Source organism: Ischnura elegans, chromosome 6, assembly GCF_921293095.1.
Source record: "Ischnura elegans chromosome 6, ioIscEleg1.1, whole genome shotgun sequence".
Classification (NCBI taxonomy): domain Eukaryota; kingdom Metazoa; phylum Arthropoda; class Insecta; order Odonata; family Coenagrionidae; genus Ischnura; species Ischnura elegans.
In genome coordinates, this window is record NC_060251.1 from 58,411,405 (window position 1) to 58,433,272 (window position 21,868).

Sequence of the window (21,868 nt, forward strand, 5' to 3'; positions counted from 1 at the left end):
TTATGCCAGAAGTTGTAAGTTGTTAATTTTCTTTTAACGGTGAAGACCCCTGATTGAAATTGTTGCTCAGTTTTGAGGAAATAAATCTAAGTTTTTAAATATTTAATGGGTTATTCTGCCATGGCTCATCAAGCCATGATGCTGTTTGCTTCTTTTTGGACATAACGGAACTGACATTTCACATTTTTTAATGGGAAAATACTATTTCCTTAGCATTATTGAATCTAAAATTAGAGTTTTTACAATATTTTACGCATGGTCATCAGCTATCTGCAATTGAAAGTACCACTTCAAGTATACTTTTGGTGGTATTGAAGGGACAGGTTGGAAAGCAGTTGAAATTAACATATTTAAGAAGAGTAAGTGATGAATCATACAAACGAAGTCTGATATTCATCACTGGAGAAGTTGGCTTATTTGTGTAGTATACTTAACCTTTTTTGTGCCTAGCCTGGTGTGCTAGTAAGGGCACACTAATACATTAGGGTTAGAATTGTATCCAGCAGGGAAATGCGACCACTGGGCAATGAAATCCACCAGCTATAAGTTAATGTTAGTTGGAAGGTTCAGTGGAATCCTGAATAATTAAAACGATTTTTCCTAGTGAATTTTGTCTTACAATTAGAGTAAATAATAATAAATCATGTATGCATGCATGCATAGAAGAATACAACTCATGCTACTCGGTGTTTGAATCTACCGCTGAAATCGAAATACGAAAACACAAGTGCTGCCATCGGAGAAATGCCTACCAAAGTGGAACTAAACGAAACAACAACAAGTTGGGGATGGGAGGAAGGGGTCTCGTTCGTCTGCAACAACAACAACGTTTTCAAAATAATCCAATTTTAGCCGATTGTGTTGCTTCAATGAAGTTTGATTACTCCAATGGTTAGTATAGATGTGAAAACAGTGCGGACAATGCCTTTATCCGTTGGAAATGACCATGAAACCTATACGTTCTGAGGCTCGCCCAGTGGATGTTACACAGGAAGCAGTGGGCATTCTCTAAATTTACTTATACATTTTATTTTTCTTACTTTTTGAAGGTGTATTAACTAGAAATAATTAATTAAGCGAAAATGGCCGCAGACGAACCTACTGTTATTGACCACTGGGTTAGGATGAGAGTATTAGGAAGTGGAGGGTTTGGTGTTGTAACACTCTGGAAGCACAAAAATACTAGTCAAACGATCGGTGAGTATCTTATTCGTATTAAATTTTTTATACCTTACTTATTTTAAGTATTAATTTACTCTCAGTCGCGCAGAATCGTGATAAGTTAGTGAATACGTAGGAAATAAAGCACCCCTCCGATTGACTCTTGTCTACGGTGATCATGAACTGGAGGGGTCTCCGTAAGTGCTATATGAAAATTAACCACATGTTTTCCCGTTAGATAATTAATTACCGCATAAGTGTTGTCCATTATCGTTTAAACTCAAATTGTCAGTTATATCTGATAATCTTCTCTTGAAACGTCTTACTTATTGAAATTATAAAAGCTGCTACTGGGTGCCAGGTACTATACTTGTGTCACAATACTACTGCCTTGCTGCTGCCATCTGAATAGTCTACGATACATTTTCCAGCAGTGGATTACTCAAGCATCAGTAGCTACTTGGGAATGCTCGAAAGTCAACTCATAACTTCACTGATTAAACAGACGTTTGTTGGAACTGCTATGAATTATCAACCGACGAATATTTCTAAGAGCTTTTTATTAATGACGTTTGAATCTGTTGAGAAATCTACCGGAGGAGTTCATATATCGTGTTGATACTTGGTTATATGGTATATCAACAAATACAAAATTATTAATTAATGCATGCATGTGAATATGCTCAGCGTGATTTGATTCTCTTTGTTTCCTTTTTTGGTTGACATAAATAAATTTTTTTGAATTTTCAGCTATTAAGAAATGCCGTTCAGAACTTTACCCATTGATGAACCCAAAACAACAAGAGAGATGGGAGAAAGAAGTTGAGATTATGCTTCGTCTGGACCACAAAAATGTTGTCAAAGCCATGCCTGTTCCAGAGAAAGCTTTCGAGGAAACTCTTCGTAAGGGAGCTGCACGATTGCCATTGCTCTGCATGGAATTTTGCGCAAGGGGAGATCTGAGACAAGTGAGTATTGAGCAAAATGGGTTTAAAATTGGTTTCTATAGGAGCCAATTTTACTATACTTATCCTTACTATAGTAAGGATGAGTTGGTTCTACTGTTTTGTTTGCTCTGATTCCGGTTGGGATCCTGGAAACTGTTCTTAATCACAACTTTTGGCAACATCTAGTATTTCATTTTTAGTGCTTATTATTAAAAACCCAAGGAAATGGATTTTTGTTGGGGTGATATGAAACTTGCCATCCCTATTCCTGTCCTCACATCAAGAACTGGTGGCAACAAGAACCAAATGACTGAATGGACCTAGCCCTGGTTCATAGGGCTCTGCTAAGGAGATATATTTTCCATATATCTGGGTGATTCACAGTATGTGTTGACAGGAATTAAAGTTATTGTATGTGGTGAAGAATACTGAAAAGAAAATGAGAGACTTATACTCTTGTTTCACAGTATTTATTGCAATGTAATGCTTGTGATGTTGGTGAAGCCTTTCATTTCTCAACACGTTTGCCTTGAAACTGATTCTCTATTGCTGGGTGGTATACACCTGTTGGTCAGGGGTGTACTTCAATCTGGCAGATGGGTCATACTTAGGTTCATCTTCCAGCTTCTGCCTAGAGGTGGTGCTACATTAGGCGACCTCTCACCAAAAGTAGTGGGTAGAAGGGGAGTGAAGGAAAATGGGGAAGCCACTTTTGAGAGCCACTGCAACTGTGGAGTATGCTAGATCAGGGGCGCAACTAGGAATTAAGGCTATGGGGGGTTTCAGGCGCAAAACACTGGGGTGTCTGAGGGTGTGGAATACCTGCCAGGGTGTGCGTGAGGTCTGAGTCTAGAAAATTATTCAGATAAATGATTCAAAATTGTGAGTTTTACGGCCTTTTGAGGGATAGTTTATTAATATTTACACTATTCTATAAGTAATATTAATCCAATTAAGTGAAATGGATTAAACTTCAAAATTTCTCTGAGCTCTGGGGGGAGGGGGGGGGGGTTTATCCCCCAAATCCCCCCCCTCGCTGCACCACTGTGCTAGATGCCCTAAATGTGGGGCCCTCCTATTACAGTCCCTAGATTTTGGCATGTGCACATCTTGTACTTGCACATTACGTCTTGGTGCTGATGATTTCTCATACAACTGGGCTACAAACTGAGGGCAGTGCCTGAAGGAGCCACCTGGCACATACCAGAGCTAGGTGGCACTTATTCCATTTTTTTCAACCAACAACTACTGTTTTCAAACTCCATTCTGAAGGGATATCAGCAGGTAGGGTTGTGTACAGTGGCGTAGCCAGGGGAGAGGTAGGGAGGTCTGGACACCCCAGAATATAAAAACGCAAATATTTTCCTTCATAAAAGAAAACAAAATATTGAATAATCATGAATTTACAAAATATTTTTTTTTTTGACAAATCAATTTTTTCGATTATGAAAAGTGTTAAAATTAGTTTAAAACCCTCTACTTAGTACCCTGTTTTTAAAAAATTTCCCCCCTGAACAAAATTCCTGACTATGCCACTTGTGTAACATTGGTAACATTGATTGCTATTGTTGGGTTGTCATTGGCATTCTATTTTGTATCCAACTCAAAATAGCATGCCAATGGGTTTGCTCTGGTCATTAGTGGTGGGCTAAGTTGCAGATGGTTGCCCATTACTCAAGGCATCATTCAGACTGCCAAACCCAGGGGATATTGCTTAACGGCATAGAATGCCCCCCCAGTGGGTCATGCTATGCCGTTAAGCAAAGTGAGTTTCACCCTTGGAAGCAATATCAGTTGCACCACATAGGCTGCCATCTATAGAATAGACGTATCAAATTATATGTACCTTATCTTCTTAATTAGGTAAATGGTGATAGCTGCAGGAAAAAAAGTGTAAATTTACTGTCACACCTGGGCGAATTGGGGTGTGACTCACTGGTGGTTAAATTCTACCAAAACTTCTCACTGCTTGTAACTATTTTTGATTTCAACTTAACATCTGATTTTAATCTGAATAGTGATCATAAGATGGTACAAGTTTTAAATACCAACTATTAGTTTTCATTCTTTCAATTTCCTTGGTAGGAGAGAGTAGTGAGTCCTTCAACCCTTCCTTATCAGCACTGCATCATGCATCAGTCTTGAATATTTTGTTACCAGAAAATTCTGCCAATATCTCAATGAGAAAAAATATTACAACTGGGTCATCCCTCGTCAACTCAACCAATTTTTGGGGGATCCCACGCTCACCATCTCAGATTTTGATCATTTTTTCCCTGTTGTTAGTTTCAACCTTGGTTAAGAAAAATCCAAAATATTAAAGACTCATTGCAAGTATTTTCTAAACTATAGCAGCATGTTTATAGCCTCTAAAATTTGTTCTAGCTTCGCTCATTTGGTTTAGGTTTTACAGGGGCACAAATATGGTAGTTTTGAATAATTTGACTGGTGCGCAGAATTTTTGTGCGTGCCTCATTGACTTCAAACACTCATATCTTGGAAAATACTTGCAATGGGTCTTTAATATTTTGGGGTTTTCTTAACTTAGGTTGAAACTAACAACAGGGAAAAAATTATCAAAATCTGAGATGGTGGGCGTGGGACCCTGGTTGAGTTGACATGGAATGACCCAACTGCAGAACTGGATAGAAAATCATATGACCTGCAGGAAGACTGTCATCACAAGGGTTAATGGTTTTTTTCTCTTAACTGTGCAGTGGCGCCGACTCCATGGGGTCTGAGGGGGCCCGAGCCCCCTCAAAAATTTGTTATGGGTGTGAGGAAAAAATGTGTCAGGCTTGTCAATTTTCCCCGGAGTGTCCAGATATCGAGATTCGAGTTATCAGGGTTCTAATATTGATCATATGACTCTTCTAAAATGCTTAAAAAACTTAAAACTCCCTACTTATAAAATTTCCTTGGGCAAGATCCCCGGTTTGGGCCCCCCCAATATTTTTTGTAAGTTGGCATCACTGTAACTGTGTGATGATGATTTTTGATGGATTTTGATAAAGGAAAGGGCAACTTTAAAACTTCATTTTTCTGATCCTTCACATAAATTCCTTGTGTGGAAGATAATAGGAGAACATGTATTTTCTTTTGCATGATTCGATTTTATAATTTGACTTATTTTAAATCCATGTTTGCTGATACCATTATGGTGTAAAATAGGTTTGATTGTGATTTTTCGTTACAAGGTTAACATTTACTGAAAATTACCATCCATTAAAGTGCTGAATGGATTCTGAGGAATGAAGAAGATTTTCCTCTGTACAAATGCAATAAATTTGTGAATTTTTGGGAATTTCTCTAGTTTCGTTATACATAGATTACATTAAGTTTTGCTTTTACTAAACCATGCATGTATATTTCATTTTAAAGGTCCTTAACAAAGCTGAAAATTGCTGTGGGTTGAGAGAGAATGAGGTTAGGTCTTTAATACAGGATGTAAGCAGTGCTGTTGAGTACCTTCATTCTCGTAATATTACTCATCGAGACCTGAAACCTGAAAATATTGTACTTCAAGAAGTTAATGAGAGGGTGAGCACATTTTGTTAAAAATTATATTTTTTTTGGCCTTGGCTTCTTCATATTTGAACTACAATTGGCAAATCCTTCTGTGATTTTATTCCAACTTCAAGAACGTTTTTTTATATAATAAATTATGTATTTTGGTGCAACTAGGTTTCTGCAGTAACAGATACAGAAAAGGCTCAAGAGGGGGGCTCAATGCCATTTTATGATATAAAAAGTTATAATTTTGGCTCTGCAATGGGAGTGGCCCTACAAGGCGCCCTGCGCCCCCAAACTGTATCCGCCACTGGGTTTCTAGGTTATTCTTGTCAGGTTTAAAGTAACTTTAATCCTGAAGCCTGCTGCAATGCCAGCGTAACTGTTGTCACGAAGATGAATTGACACTAAGGACCACTCGGAAACCTAGCTGTGCCTACAGCACCACTCTGTGGAAGCCGCCATCAACTTATGTATTTTGTTTGAATTGTTTCATCCTGTGTAATTCTCTGCTTATACCTTCCGGAACAACCAGATTTTCATTTTGCATCCAGTCAATTGTGTTGTATTGTCCTTATGTTTTAACACATTATCTATTGTTGGAAGTTTGCAAAAATTATGAAAACTCATTTCACTCTTTATGATGATGTATTTAAAAGTTTTCTCCTTTTCAGATTGTTTATAAGCTCATCGACTTAGGGTACGCAAAGGAATTGGACCAAAATAGTGTATGTGCATCCTTTGTGGGAACTCTGCAGTACCTTGCTCCGGAGCTCTTCATGAGCCAGAAGTAAGTCTCAAATGTATATTTTTGTTATATTTAGAAATTATACGTAAAATAGTCCTAACGTTGCTCGACTGTAGATACCGGTTTTTCCTTGTTCTAGAACACCTTTTTTAACTGTTTTATTTCCCTTCAATTGATTTCATTGTATTTTGCCTGTCCCATGCACATAAGTCGTAATAAAAAGAAGAACACGATGGTAATTTCCACACTTTTAATGTCACAACTTAGCAACCGACTATGGTTTCAACACGCTAAGTGTCATTTTCAAGGTGAAAAATCCAGTACTCTCTCGGTATATATATCCAGGCCAAGGTAGTTTCACCTTGAAAATGACACTTACGTGTTGAAACCATGGTCGGTTGCTGAGTTGTGACATTAAAATTGTGGAAATTACCATTGTGTTCTTCTTTTTATCATGGATATAAAGAACTTCCACAAAATCGAGCCGGATACGATTTTATACACATAAGTCGTAGTTTGCTCATGTCACACTAGGCTTGATTTTAGCACTTATAATCTTAAAGATTCCACACTTAACTATTAATCCTCTTTCTGCAAATCTTTTTGTTTGGGTATGCGTTCACACTACGTTTCTGGTCAGTGCACGTAAGGACGCATAAAATGATCAATGTTGTGGAGATTGATAAAAGCTGATCCCATGCATGGTACATGGAAATCATTTTTTCCATTGTTCTCTGTTACATATGCATACAATCATCATACGTGCTGAATTTCTTTACCTAAAATCCTGCCATTTGACCATGAATTCTAAGTTTCAAGTTTCCCACTTCTTTGGGTGCTATCCTTCCCAAGCAATGCCCGGTGACCTGCTAGAACCTGAATAACTTAATTCAATCTTAATTTTGGCATAAAGCTGACTTATCTCATTCCATTCATTCAATCTACTGTATTCCTTATGCCTTCCATGCTTGTCCTGCATCCACCCTATCATTAAGAGTCCCTGAATAATGCTTTCTATGTGATGCATGGAAAGTGGGAGTGAATGGAAAGAGAGCTATCGAAAACATTAGTTTACCCCAATATTAATATTGTAGAATTTAATATTTCATGAGATGCCAATTTCAGATGTGGTGTGGATGCTGGTTTAAGGTTGCATGAGTCCAAATTAGAAAATAGTAAAGTGCTGTTTAACCCAACTTAAAAAAGAATAAAATAATAATTTGTAAATTTTATTGTTATTCTCCATTTATTCCAATGTTAGTGCAAAGTTAGTATGGAAACTCTAATGGACTGTTAAAATCCTTACTTGGAGTAAAATGAAAATATCATGTGTTGCGCTCTCTTCAACACTCATATTACAGTAGGAATTACGAGTAATGTAACAATGTGGTTTTGATTGGAAGGGGGGTGGAGGTGAATTGGTGGGCAATGTTGAACCAATCTTTTAATTGCCTGTGCATACTCTGTACTGTGCTTGAGGTTACAATTGGTATAAATCAAGGGTTGGCTACTCATGGCTAACAGATGTCCTTCAGCCCGATTTTATGAAATTTGATTATATACTTCATATTTTCAAATTGATAAATACCATTACAAAATGTAATCGGGTGTTTTCCCGGCGTAGGTGTTGGATGAAAAGTTCTCGGGCTTTCCACCGGGTAATAAAATCCTTCTCCGCCGACGTTTCGATGTCCATCAGGGGCATCATCCTCAGGGCAACTGATTCTGTTGCCCTGAGGATGATGCCCCTGATGGACATCGAAACATCGGCGGAGAAGGATTTTATTACCCGGTGGAAAGCCCGAGAACTTTTCATCCACCATTACAAAATGTAATTATTTGTATTTTTATAAAATAGAATATGCAGAGAAAGTGTGGCACAGAGTTTAAAGAAAAAAATACTAAGAAAATGATGATAAATTAATCATTTGTCTCATTTGATGATTCATTTGAGCATTTTCCTTTGGGATGAGTAATAGAAGTTTTACTATTGGAACAGAGATGTCGATTGGAACCTGAAGCCTTCTGGTTGGAATTAGTTGATTAACTCTGGTTGAGATAAACTGTGATATTATATTATAAAACCATATATTTTGTACCTTATATTGGAAAATCAATTTTGTGGGGTAGATAGAGGGAGTGCACTTTTAATTTCATCTTTATCTTAGATTTTAGGGTAATGTGTTGGATCACGTCAGTTATTTTAACGTCTGTATTTTTTTCTGCTATGTAAGTCTCTTTGAAAATATTTATGCACTTCTTGTAGGTATAACCATTCTGTTGACTATTGGAGTTTGGGGCTGGTGTCTCATGAAGTTATCACTGGTGTTAGACCATTTCTTCCAAATATGCCTCCTGTAACTTGGTAAGTATCACGCTCACTTTCAATTTTTAAGAATTAAATTACAATGGAACCTCAATCTATCATTTTCCCTAATTCATTGTTCTCCTTTACTGGCCCCAAATGAAGTTCTGTACAGACAATGTAATTTTTTTCCACATCTATCGTCCCCCAAAGTATTATTTTCCTTCAATCATCGTTTGAAGATCATGGTCCCGATGTATAATTTTCCCACATCCATCGTTTGACAAAAATGAGACGAAGTATTTACAATGTGTCATTTATGTGTTTGAATCTTCCCCAAGAGATGGAACTACCATAGGGAGAATTTCAATGCCAAAGGATATTTATCCACTATCTCCCTCCCATCAGCCCTTGGTGACCCCTCTGATGCTTTCCTCCTCTCCGAAACCAGCCAAGGCCTTCGAGACCCCGAGCTCGCTATGGCTCATGCAGGGATCATGTTACGAAGATCATAAATCATTTGCTTCAAAAGAAAATATCAAGTGACATGAGAACATGAGAATAATAGAAACGTGTTTCACAGTTCCTTCTTTCTCCCTCACTACCTGCCTGCTTCGAAGTTACCTGTTTCTGATAGTTGGCAAAATATGACGGAGACTTAGCATTCTGGCAAAACTGGATATCCTCACTCGTAGGCTTCTCGGGGCTGTTGGTGTGGTATTTTTTCCGAAAACAGGATATCAGATTACAGTCAATCAATCTGAGTCAGTCAATGATGAAGGGATATCTTCTCAGGATATTTTTTTCCTCTCTACTAGCCATTCAAATTCATATGCTTATCCGGTGCTACCTACAAATGAGTGGTAAGTTGCCTTCTCTCTAGGTAAAAAAAATTTGTGGCTCAGTCATATGGTCATGCTTCACCCTCTCCAGCCAGTTCTAAGTACACCGTACGCGATTGCATGAGTTCCGAACTTCACAACGTATGAGTGGTTCTGTAACTTCCAGTGTGTGTTGACTTCAAATCAGCGAGTGTTTTCAGCATTGGTTTAATAAAGTGAGATTTAATTTTAATTATTCGCTTTGGGACCATGGCCCTTCGGCAGAAGCAGGTGAGAACTTTAAAAGATGGCCTGGAAATAATGGAAAAAGAAGAAAAGAATCCTGGGGCAAAGCATGTGAAAATTGCAAAATGCCTCGGGATATCTGCTAGCACATGACAGTAGGAGTAGGGGTAGAGTGAGTTACCTGTTGAAAACATCGAAGTGAAAAGTTGGATGAAGGCAAGGATCAGGTGGGCGTGCTGCTGTCGATTAACGCAAAATTTTTCTCGATTGCCTCAATTATATTTTAAATACACCAATGAGAAAGGAATATTTCAGATAATAGAGTATTTTTAGCCAATGTGATCCATCTCACAACCAGTCACTGCTCTGGCGAAAACGACTGTTTTAGGCATAACATGCACATTGCTCTCGTAAATATATGTACTTCAAATGGCATTTGATAGATAAGACTTGATGCATTGGGCAGAAATCCATCTTAGCAGTGTAAGTAAATGCCGAGATGAAGTGCCAACATTTTTTAGTGAGGTGATGTGATCCACTTGGATATCTGAAAGAGATATTAACCAAATGAACAATATGCCCTGATTGTTTCTATAAAATTCTAATACATATTCCAGAAAAGGGGTAAATTCCTGCATGAAGCCTTTAAAGAATATTGAACAATTTAAAAAGTTTAAATTAATAATGGAGGAAAATGAATAGCAAAAAAAATGATTAATATAAAAAAAATATTTTTTAATGAATAAAATTTGGGGGGGTCACGACCCCTGTGATCCTCCCTAAATCTGCCACTGGTTGGGAGAAGCGGACAGCCAACCAGTCCCTGCCTGTTGACTGTTGTCTGTTCATTCCCTGCGTGGTGAAGCATACAACCAACCGGCCCCTGCCTGTTAAGAGCTTGTTCACTATTGTTCCCATAGTGTTTGTTGCCTACCTGTTAAGGAACAAGCTGCAAACAGTTTAAAAACTCTTGCAAAGCTGTTCTTAAGTTGTTCCCATTTGTGTGTGGCCCAAGATTGTTCGTAGGTTGTTCTTACTCTGTTCACTAAATCTCCAACAGGCTATCAACAGACTTCAAACAGACAGCGAACAGGCATTATTGTTACAGAAATCGGCAGTGTATCAGGGTCAACTGCATGCAAGTCAAATTTCAGAGATGAAACAGATACACAGATGCACGGAGGAACGGATGATGACACCAATGTGTCTAAACATGTTGTACTAAGGAAATATAACTGTGGACGAAAATCCAGTCGAGTTCCTATTGTGTGAATAATTTGTGTTTTTCCTTTGATTTTGTGTAAATGCCTTAGTTTAAAATACATACTAGCACCTATTTGAGTATTTTACTTTGTGGGCATATTTAGGCACCTTTAGAATATTTCTTGACTGGTGTCTTATGTGATCATGCATTATGCTTACATGTAAGATGCTTGCTCCGATGCTGTTTTCTTTTGTGAATGAATTACATCTGGTTTCTTATTTAGCTCCATGTTTTGTTTCAGGATGAACCGAGTGGAAAAGAAGAGCCCCAAGGACATCTGTGCTTATCAGGATTATGATGGGAATATCATTTTTAGTCAACAGTTATTCCCTCAGAATCACATATCTCAGTGAGTTTATTCTATATATTTCTCAAGTAAGGATTAATAACATTAGATTTAGTGAATTAATTGAGAGAAAAGTTGTGTCAAGTACCTAGTTCGTAATTTTGTTCCAAATCTTAACTTGAATTTTGTATTTCCAGTATGGATAAGTTTGAAATAATTTAATTTTTAGTATTTTTTCCTCATTATAGGCAGGGCTGATTTAAGTGATAAGCAAAGTTTGCGGCCACAAAAGTTTGCTTTATAAATTGTTAAAGATTTTTTTAAACACAAAATTTTTATGAAAGTCTGAAAAGTTATAGTTTTTAAGTTCTCTCATTTGTGCTTGTGTCTAGTAATGTAGCCCCTTTTATTGCTGAGCATTTTATATTTATTATGCATATGTTTGTTTTGCTTTTCTTTTATTATTTTAATTTTTTGGTGCTCTGAGTGAATGTGTCTGGTTATCAGGTGCCTCAAGTACTACATGGAGCAATGGCTGCCATTTTGTTTGGACTGGGACAGCAAAAGGAGGGGAAGGGCATTTAGCGGAGGCGATGAGAGCAGAGTGGTTGTATTTTCTATGGTCAATGAGATCCTCTCCAAGAAAGTAAATATTTTATTTGATTCATTTTTTTTGTCCTTAATCTTTGTGTATGCTTTTTTTGTGCTGATACATTCTGCTCTCTCAATCCTAAGTTCATTCCTTTCCTATTATTTAGTTTTGATATTTTGGTATGAAACCATTTCTCGGCTTGAGGATTATTGGCAGAGTTTAGAGTTTTATGTTTTGGGGGGGGGTGGCTGCCGGGGGTCTAGGGGGCTATGGAATATTTTCCAGTGAAACTGGGGAGATCCTAGTGCCCTCCCCTGGAAAATTCATTTGAATTAGCCTCTGAAAACAGCATTTTAAGCTCTATCCAAGACTAAAATTTATTTTAACTTTTGATGTTCTTGTTTTTATTCTACTGGAATGCACAGGTTTTGTACTTTTTTCCCTACAAATTACTATTCCCTGGCCCCTCAAAAACTCTGCCCAAGTTGAGGATGTACCTTGATTGATATTGCATACGATTAGCGTAATACTTTTTTTGTTAATTCTTTGCATTTCTTTTTTACTACTCACTTTGATTAGGTTGTTAACATCTTCTCAGTGCCTACTTATGACATATTGAGTTATGAGGTTGATGAATCTACAAGACTGAGCACACTTCAGGGCTGGATTGAGAGAGATACTAGCATTCCCGTCACTCGACAAGAAGTTTTGTCCTCTGTGAATCGAGGAAAGACCATGAATCCTGATGAGCCTGCTTTACCTCCTGAATTTTTTCAGGTATGTGGTGAAACCAATTGGAAACTAATCAAGTATTTCATTCTCTGATTCACTTATTAGAATCATTTACATGAATAGTTTATAATTACTTCAATTGATTGCATTTTTTGCAAATTGCTTCGGCTGTCAAGCTATTGTATGAGAACTTATTGTTAGTTGGAAACGGTTGACTTGATTTCCAAAACCAGTGACATATTTGTGATAAATTATGGCTGTAACTGAGTCAGTAGATTTTTATTATGGCTGTAACTGAGTAGAATTATAATGCATGAGATCACATCATGAAGGTAGTTACTTGATTTTTAAAAACTTTTCTCTGGGTTATCTCTTTTGTTAGTGAAAATTGGTTTTGAATTTAGATAGGTGATAATTTTTGAGAGATTACCAAGATTGGTGCCATTAAATTAAAGTGAGAAGGCTTACTGCACTAAGGCATTAAATTAGTAAATTTTTGAGAAAATATTTTTACTCAGCCAAAGTAATTCTCCGTATGAAACTCACATATGTAAGTTTGTTTTCAATCATCCCATTTTACACTGCCAAATGTTTTATCATCAGTTAGAGGATAGACTGCTTAATTTAGCTACATTATCTTCCAAGTTGTCTTGGTGGAAAGTCTTGCACGTTCATATGATAGGTAGCCCATGCGAAGGTGTCATGTAAAAAATACTGTTGGAATGGGTATGGAAAACCCTACCATCTATCTCTTCTCTAGAAACGTGGAATATGGTAGGATCAAATGAGCCTGGGAAACTTATATAATGGGACCTGTCTGCTGAGTCTGAATCCATTTACTGCTCCACACTTTCCACGTGTCTGGAGTTGGGTGGTACGGGGAATGATGTCATCTTCAGTGACATCTTTGCTCTCCCATGAGTGCTCCAGAGAATCAGGGTGGGCAAGCATTGGATGAGGAGTGAGGCAAGGCTGTCCACTATCACCATTGTTTTTTAATGTGTACATTGTGGAGATGATAAGAGAGGTGTGGTTGAGAGATGAGTTTGAAACTGGAGTTTAAGTGGGGGAATGATATTTAAATGGAGGTTTGCAGATGATCAAGCGTTGATTAGCCAGTCAGGGAGAGAGCTGCTGGTTCTGGTGGATGTGTTATACAAGCATTGTGAGGATTATGGCTTGAGGATTTATCACAGGTTGACTAAACTTTGTAAAGCATTGCGTGCAAGGAATGTGAGGTTCAAGATTAAAGTAGGTGGGGAAAAACTTGAGCAAGTGGAGCAATTCAACTAATTAGGAAGTACATTAGAGGGAAATTGATACAGCAATTGGGATGTCAGGAAGAGAATTGCATCAGCAAAGAAGAAATTCACTCACCAGAAAGAGCAGATGAGAGGATCGTTATGCAAGTGTTCAAAGAAAAGGCTACTGAAGCCTCTGATCTAAAGTGTAGTGCTTCACCCAATTCACCAGTACATGTTATTGGCCTTTATTAATTGTGCTGCTTGAATGAGAAAAGAAATTTAATACCATAATTAAAGATAATTTAATGAAAATGCTTTGAAGGGCCTGCATTTTCTGAGTTTTTCTTTTAATTCTAGGACGATCGGAAAGGAAAGAATTGGGTTGAGTGCACCCTATTCATTTTCCTCAAGGATTCTCTGGAAATACCTCAGGTTCCACCAACTTTTCCTCAACTTGTTGAAAAGATGCTGAATGACCCTAGAAGGTTAATTGAATATCACATTCAGAAGCGTATGTGGGCGAATGCTGTGTTCTTTTTGCAGCAAGAGGCCCATCTATTTCGCCAGTTCCTCCATGCCTATAAAGTAAAAATGTAAGTACATATATACTAATGATTGCAATTCTCTTTTGGAATGGCATGCTGCTATAGTGCTCTCAGTAGGTTGAATTTTTAATTGTAGTTTTTAAGGATGGTTGATTTCACTGTTTTGATCTGGTTCAGTTCCTGGTTCTTCCTTAAATGCCTCATTTTCATCGAATAGTTCGAAATAATGATTTTTTTGTTACTATGAAGGCTGCCTAAAATAACCCATCAGACTATCGCCCTAGTGATTGGATCAATGATATCACTGTTTGTGTAAAGTATTGATGGAAATTCTGCACTATGAAAACTTTTTAAATTTATTTTTTCTCTAATAATTTGGGTACCAATTCTTTGTGACTTCTTTTGGAATTCTGGTCCCAGGATAGAGAATTTATTGAACTGAAGAACCGAAGCAACCCATTTCTAATAGATTCAGCATTTATATTTTATAAAAATTGTCTTATTTTGTTATTTGAAAATTTTCCTATGGGTAGAAGTATTTCAATTGTTAATGTTATTGCTAGTCATTCTCTAGGTTTGAATCTCTACTCTTACATTCTGTTTCTTGAAGAGTTCCACAATTGTTGATGAGAATTGCATTTCAAACGAATTAAAATTACCTTTGGGCCTTCATTTTCTTCTGTTCCAATTCTTAATCCAGATATTTTATTTACAATTTTGGCTTTTTTTTACCCTTTGGTTTGTATGCAAAGCACGACTGTTTTCAATTTATTGCCTTTAGTTTTTGTGAATTAACTTACGTATATATTTAATTTTGGCTAATGTCATAACTTTATCTTTTAGGCTGCATTTGTATGATTCTTACACCAGCATGTCTACGTTATGGCAAAAAATGCGCACGGAATATCAGCAAACATTATCCCAGCATTCTCTGTTTTCGCAGAGCCTCAAATTAGATGAGAGCCTATGGGAGGAGCACGTTGCCAAAATAGGCAGTCGGGTGACATGTATGATGAGTTTTTCTCTTTATCCTGTAAATATTTTAAGATTTTTACTCAATTCTTCTTCTATACCTTTTCACCTGTATTGAATTCATATATATTGAATGAAAGCTGAAAAATATGGTTGCTTATTGTTGAATTTATAATTTTCAATTTGTGGCGGATGAAAAGTTATCTATGCTTCTTGATGCAAACATTCATGTTATATTATTGAAATGTTTCAGATCAAAAAAGTGTTCTTGAAGGTTGGACCAAAAATGGTGATGCAGTTTCGAAAAATATACCTCTTTTGGAAGACGCTGTTGAAACTCAAGAAAAAAGATGTTCAGCAATTGCTTCTCTAGTGTCTCAGTTCAAATCAAATCCAGCCCCTCGTGACACTCCATACCATGTTTTGGAACCATTGTAAGATGTTTTGCCACTTCCGTACATAATTAGTATTTATGAATTTCATCATGGAATGTTTTGGATATTTGGGAGTTGAATTTTCCCAAATATACAGGATCAGCAAGCATTTCTTGTATCAGCAAGTATTTCTGAGCGGGAAGGAGCATATGAAAGGATCGTTATGTAAGAGTTAGAAGAAAAGGCTAGTAAAGAGTCTGATCTGGAGTGTAGAACTGTATGGTGCGGAAACTTAGGAAAGAAGACGAGAAAAGAATTGAGGCGTTTGAGATGTGGGTCTGGAGAAGAATGGAGAAGGTGAAGTGGACGGAGAAAAGGAGAAACAACAAAGTGGTGGGCGTGGTGGGTAAGGAGAGACAGCTTTTTGATGAGATACCAAGGAGACCGAAGGTATGGATGGAGCGAGTACTTAGTGGGGAGGGGATGTTGAAAACAGTGTCAAAGGGTAGAATGTTAGGTAAACGAGGGAGAGGAAGGAAGAGAATAGGATTTTTAAATAAAATGAAAGGGAGTAGGCCTTATTGTGAATTGGAGAGGGAAGTCCATGAAGGAAGGGGAGGCTATCTGAATACCTATTAAATACTCTATGCAAACCTACCTTAATCAGTAGAATACTTTAATAATATCATCAGAAAGGGGAAGAATTGCAGGCAATGTGGGTTGCATACCACAACTACCCTCATATGGCATGGGTGACATCCATAAATGTCAACAATTTTTTTTTGCCGAAATCAATTGACAAATTCCTATCTTTGGGATAGGTTTACAACTGAAATGTTAATGTAGGATTTGAAAGGTGAAATTATGTGATATTTGCTCTCAAATTTCAACTATGCATGTAGTATGTGGCTTTCTTATGCTCTTACGATAATGAAATTGGTAAAATAAGAAATTTCAGTGATGATACTTGCTGTATTATGTCAATACGTAATTGTAACCTATGCATGCAGGGTATTCCGTTACCTCTTACAATCTAATATCCTGTATACACTTATTGTCTTATGAAACTGATTATTTTCAGAGTGTTAGCTGGTCAGAAGTGCTATGAGCAGTTATGCCGCCGTCCAAAGGAAGTTCGCTACAAAAAAAGTGATAATGTTGACATGGTGAAGGTTGTTTATGGTTGTCTAAAGGAAAGGGACAAATTGCTCCGGGACAAGGCATTTCAATCTCATCTTGTGTAAGTTATATGATGCACATGTTTATTGATGTATTATCCAAAGGATTTGTTGAATTTTATGGGTGGTGAATGGAAGGCATAGAAATATGTAGTAAAATTTGTTGAATTCATCTCTTCTCCTTAACTCATTTGTTTGGCAGTCACTTGCCTCATTGGAATTTGGACTTTTAATCCATGTTGATTTTAAATCGCCTCAACATTGATGCTTCATAAAAGGTGTTCTATACATTAGATTTATGTACTTTCAGTATGTTTTACGAATGGATTAACTTGTATATAACCAATTCAAATTTTTTGTTTTTGGAGATGTTTTTGAACTATTAATTTCCAGCATTTACCACATGCTCAGCTCTGTAATAATCTCTTGTTTTTGTTTCTCTTCATGTTCCTTTATATTAGGAAGGTGCTGGAGTGTCAAATAGAAATTCTGCAAAGTATGAAGCTTTTGCGAGGTGCAATCAGCCAAGTTACGAAGCTAAAGAACCAATTATGGAGTCATCAATCGCAGCGGCAAAGGGACATCTGGAATCTCATTTACAGCTCTATACCAAATGTAATTCATAATATTCATAGTCTGTAACATTATTTATTGGTTGGGAATGTATTTATTCATATGACATACAGTATACTGTTGAGAGTTTAAGTGGTGTGTAATTTTTGTGTGTTTTCATTAATTTACATTCAGAAACTATAGAGTCACGTTGCATTTTATGGTAGCTTTATAAAAGTAATCACTGATTTTTAAATCAAAATTGTTTAGTTATGGCTTCACTTTTGTTTTTCTCAGGATTTGGCTCCAGTAGGCCTTAGGCAACCTTCACCAAACATAAACAATGTTTCCGATGATTTAGAAAAGTTCCCCATGATAATGAGAAGTCTGCAAGATATTACGTCACCAGCACGAAGTATGGAGATAAAAGACCAGTTTCCTGTTTTCCTGCCAGACATGGAAGGAAATGCAAATGGCCATGATGCGTATGATGTGCTGAGTGAAAATTATTCCCTGAGATCTGCGTAAGTACTTCCTATTCTCTTGCAGTAACTTAATTTGAACACACTGGGCTACCGTTTGGGTATCCTTCTTGGCTAGCTGGAATATAGATAATCAGCTTTGTGTGCTGGGTCTTTACTAGCCAGGGTTCCCACTCAACCGTGAAAACCTTAAAACCGTGAATAAGCCGTGAATTTCGTCTACCGTGAAAAAACCTGGAAATAGCAGTGAAATTTGTCATGAAACCTTAAAAACCTCTCAAACTTGATTGTAGATCTACGACTGACAGATCAAAAGAAAAGTAGGTCAGTCACTCGCAGATACTGTCCACTGTTCACATATTTACCTGCAAATGTATATTCGAAGCGCAAATATTGGTCCGTGTGTCATGACGACACAGACCTTAAGGCTGTGATTGGACGACCTTTAACCAAAGTGATCATATCAACCCTGGTGAGAATTGAAACACCTCTTTACTTCCCTGTCACCCTCCATTTTCTCACTCACAACCTTTAGCCGGCCCTAAATTTTGCTAACAATAGGCGACGTCATAAGTACACTTTCATCGCTGCGTTTTGCATTCCCGGCGTTTATTGCTTTTGCTATATTTTTAGTTGACGTGCGGCCAGTGATTTTTATGAGATCAATATTTCTTCCTAAAATGGCTTATCAAACAGACCGTGAATTTGACGCAATTTAGACCGTGAAAACCTGGAAAAAACCGTGAATTTTATTATTTAGTTGTAGAGTGGGAACCCTGCTAGCTCTTACTATGGAATTTTCTGAGATAAATAATATATGTATATCACCAAGTGTGATTGGACTTGCATGCATGGATTAAGTATAATTGATGATAAAAAATCAGAATCCAAACAGAAGTGGGAAACAATCAAATCCCTCTTGTCCAATAGAATGAGCTGCAGTTATGTAAGTGAGAACATAGCATTTAATGATGACGAAAAGGTAGATGATGATATTGACTTCACAGATAAAATGAGCTGATTCACATTAGAAAGTGTGGAAGGAATAAAAAAAAGCACTGCTAACACTGAAAACAATGGGTTTGACATTAACTCACATTAATGCCCAGTGTAAATGAAACTCGGTTTTGTGATTTCATACCTATAAGAGTGAGAGATCTGAAAGAGATAATTTTCATTTCAAAAACGGAAAAGCAAATCCAGATGATGTATACACAAACTGGTGATAGAAAGCTTAACAGTACACTGCAATTATTCAGTAGAAATCATCAAATTATCATTGAAATAAGGTAAAATAGTCTAAGAATGGAAACTCTAATGATCCCATCCTGAAAGTTTCTCAGTGCTGAATTGTTGTTCTTTATTAGAACTTTCTGTAAATGTTTCTTCATGAGTCACCTTTTGTTGCTTCTGATATTTCTCTGCGTCCGATGAATGGTAGAAATTTTGATTGTATGATAAGATATGTATTTGTATTGATTTCTTTTGCTAAGGAATAAACTTAGCAGTGGTGTAGCAAGGGGGGAATCAGGGGGTCCTGACCCCCCCCCCCCCCCAAAAAATAAAAGCACACTTTCTTTGCATCACAAAGGAAGACCGAATATTGAAAAATCATAAATTTACAAAATATTTTTTTTTGAAAAATGAAGTTTTTTTCGATTACGAAAAGTGTTAAAATTAGTTTAAAACCCTCTACTTAGTATCCTGTTTTTCAAAAATTTTCCTCCCTGGTTTTGGACAAAATTCCTGGCTTCGCCACTGAAACTTAGATTGTATCGTAAAGTAAACTTATATTCTAGCTGGCGGTGTTGTAATTATAGTGCATTTGAGTACTCATCTTACATTTTATTAGTGATTAACTAAGCATCTTTTCTTTGTTTTAGGATGCAAGACTTAATTCATGATACTATGGACAAATTTAAGAGTGTTGTTTGTGAACCAATTGGGGACTTCGAATTTCAGAAACTCAACTAAATTTTTCATGGAAAGGAATCAATATGAATCGTTAGGTGTGTGTATATGTATGTGTGTGTTAACATTTTTAAATTCTATTTTAATTGCCTTTTAAGGTTGAAAAATTTTATTCTCTTTAGATTTTAATTATTATTGTGTGTCAATTTTTAATCTTTTGATGCGTTCCTTTTGTAACTCTGAAGAACTTGAGAAATGTTTTGTATTTTGTTCGAGTCTCATTTTGCATTATTTGTGATCATGATTTCATTTAGGATTGAAAGGAAACAAATTATTTAAATTTATCTAAAGTTATATTTTTATTACCTAGCAGGGATATAATAAGCTAAATTGATTCGTTGATTCCTGATTCATGGACTGGAATTGGATTCATGCACTTCCAACATGATAAACTGATTCTAATTCCACTCATATTCGAAATCTTGGTCTTTTATTGGAACTTATAAAACTGTGACCCCAGTGATATTTCATGCACATTTTCATGGCTCATAGTCATGAGAATAAAATAGCTTTGAATCAACTGATATGTGTGTCTGACTCTTTATCTGAGCATAATCCATTGGTTCAGAGTGTTTTACGGAAAAGTTCTTCTTTTGGAAACTCTTAAAATTAAATCAATAATTCGTGACAGTGATAATTTAGCTGCAGAACACACTTATCAATGTCTAATTCCGCAAAATATACATTTTGCAATTATGCTTGTGCAACGTTATTCCTTTGTTAGTAATTATTTCAATATCTTTTATTAAACTGAGAAAATGACCTAATTCTGGGAATTGGTGGTACTGGAAATAATGGAATTGGCATCTATATTGGAGAACTTGGTTGCCTAACACTCATTACTGAATTTGAGTAATTACAAACTGAATTTTCAACCTGACTGCAGACTAGACTGTGGATTTTCTTCTCCAATGCCAGATTGGCCAAATCGTGCAGAATCCATCACTTTTCATATCTGAGGTTATGAGTTACCATGAAAGAGTCATACATATATTTGTAATTTCTCTGTTCAAGGTAGAGTACAATCCTAGTGATATATGTGTCACTTACTTCTCATACTTTTCTTAACTTCAAGCGTCCCAATGTACCAATGAATCTTATGGAATGTGAGGTGCTTATTTGAAGAATTTCATTGAAATTTCCCTCTTTTAATGTGGATATTATAAGATGATTTATTTACTCTCTGATGATGTGATTTGATGTTGATGATCCAGTGATTTAAATGAGTGAAGGTGGGTAATTTAAAAACGTTGTGATGCATTGAAGGAAATGGTGGAGGAGGGAAATTGTGTGTGTGGTACAAAGTTGTTTTCATTTCACTGAAATGGAATTTTTCAAAATTATGCTACACATCATTTTATTTGTGTACGAGTCTTCCAAAAACTGTTGCGAAAATGTAGATGTACATGTGATAATGGTGCCTTTTGACAAATATGTGGCTTAGTGCAATTTATGTAGAGAGTTTAAATATTGTTGCTTCTGAAAAACTATTGATACATTTATTACAAAACATCACATTAAAATGGCACTGTATATATTTCATAAGAAGCCAGTATAATGAAGTTCCTAAGAAAACTACGAGTTAAGGAATTGGTTGCATATTTGTAAATGATATGTCATATTTGTCCTGTTTCAGTGTGATTTTAACTTTTTTGCAATCATTTGTGACTTATGAACGTTATATTATACTTAATCGTGTGATATTTGGTTCCTAGTTTGGAAAAAGTGACTGTTTAGAAATTAATTGATTAACTCATGGAAATTCACATTAATTATAGAATTTCATTTTTGTACTTGCATTTGTGAATCCAACCATTTTAGGATTAAGAATTGTACAAATGATGTGTGTGTGTATGTGTGCCCCTAAGCATGTGTGATTTACAGCTTTATGAAGATAATAAATCGACTTCTGTGAATTAATTTATGACTCTCATTGCT

The 21,868-nt window shown here is 36.4% G+C and overlaps 1 protein-coding gene across 1 annotated transcript; it reads left to right on the forward strand.

Annotated features, from left to right (window-relative positions):
• The first annotated feature begins 781 nt into the window (after positions 1-781).
• Positions 782-21,850, forward strand: LOC124160777 (inhibitor of nuclear factor kappa-B kinase subunit alpha). Its single transcript, XM_046536812.1, has 16 exons — positions 782-891; positions 1,050-1,197; positions 1,912-2,129; positions 5,490-5,648; positions 6,293-6,408; positions 8,633-8,731; positions 11,244-11,351; positions 11,796-11,934; positions 12,460-12,657; positions 14,214-14,449; positions 15,245-15,408; positions 15,627-15,807; positions 16,829-16,987; positions 17,387-17,540; positions 17,775-18,001; positions 19,843-21,850. Exons 2-16 carry the CDS (start codon positions 1,083-1,085, stop codon positions 19,931-19,933), a joined length of 2,364 nt encoding a protein of 787 aa, XP_046392768.1. The 5' UTR covers positions 782-891; positions 1,050-1,082; the 3' UTR covers positions 19,934-21,850.
• Positions 21,851-21,868: the final 18 nt, after the last annotated feature.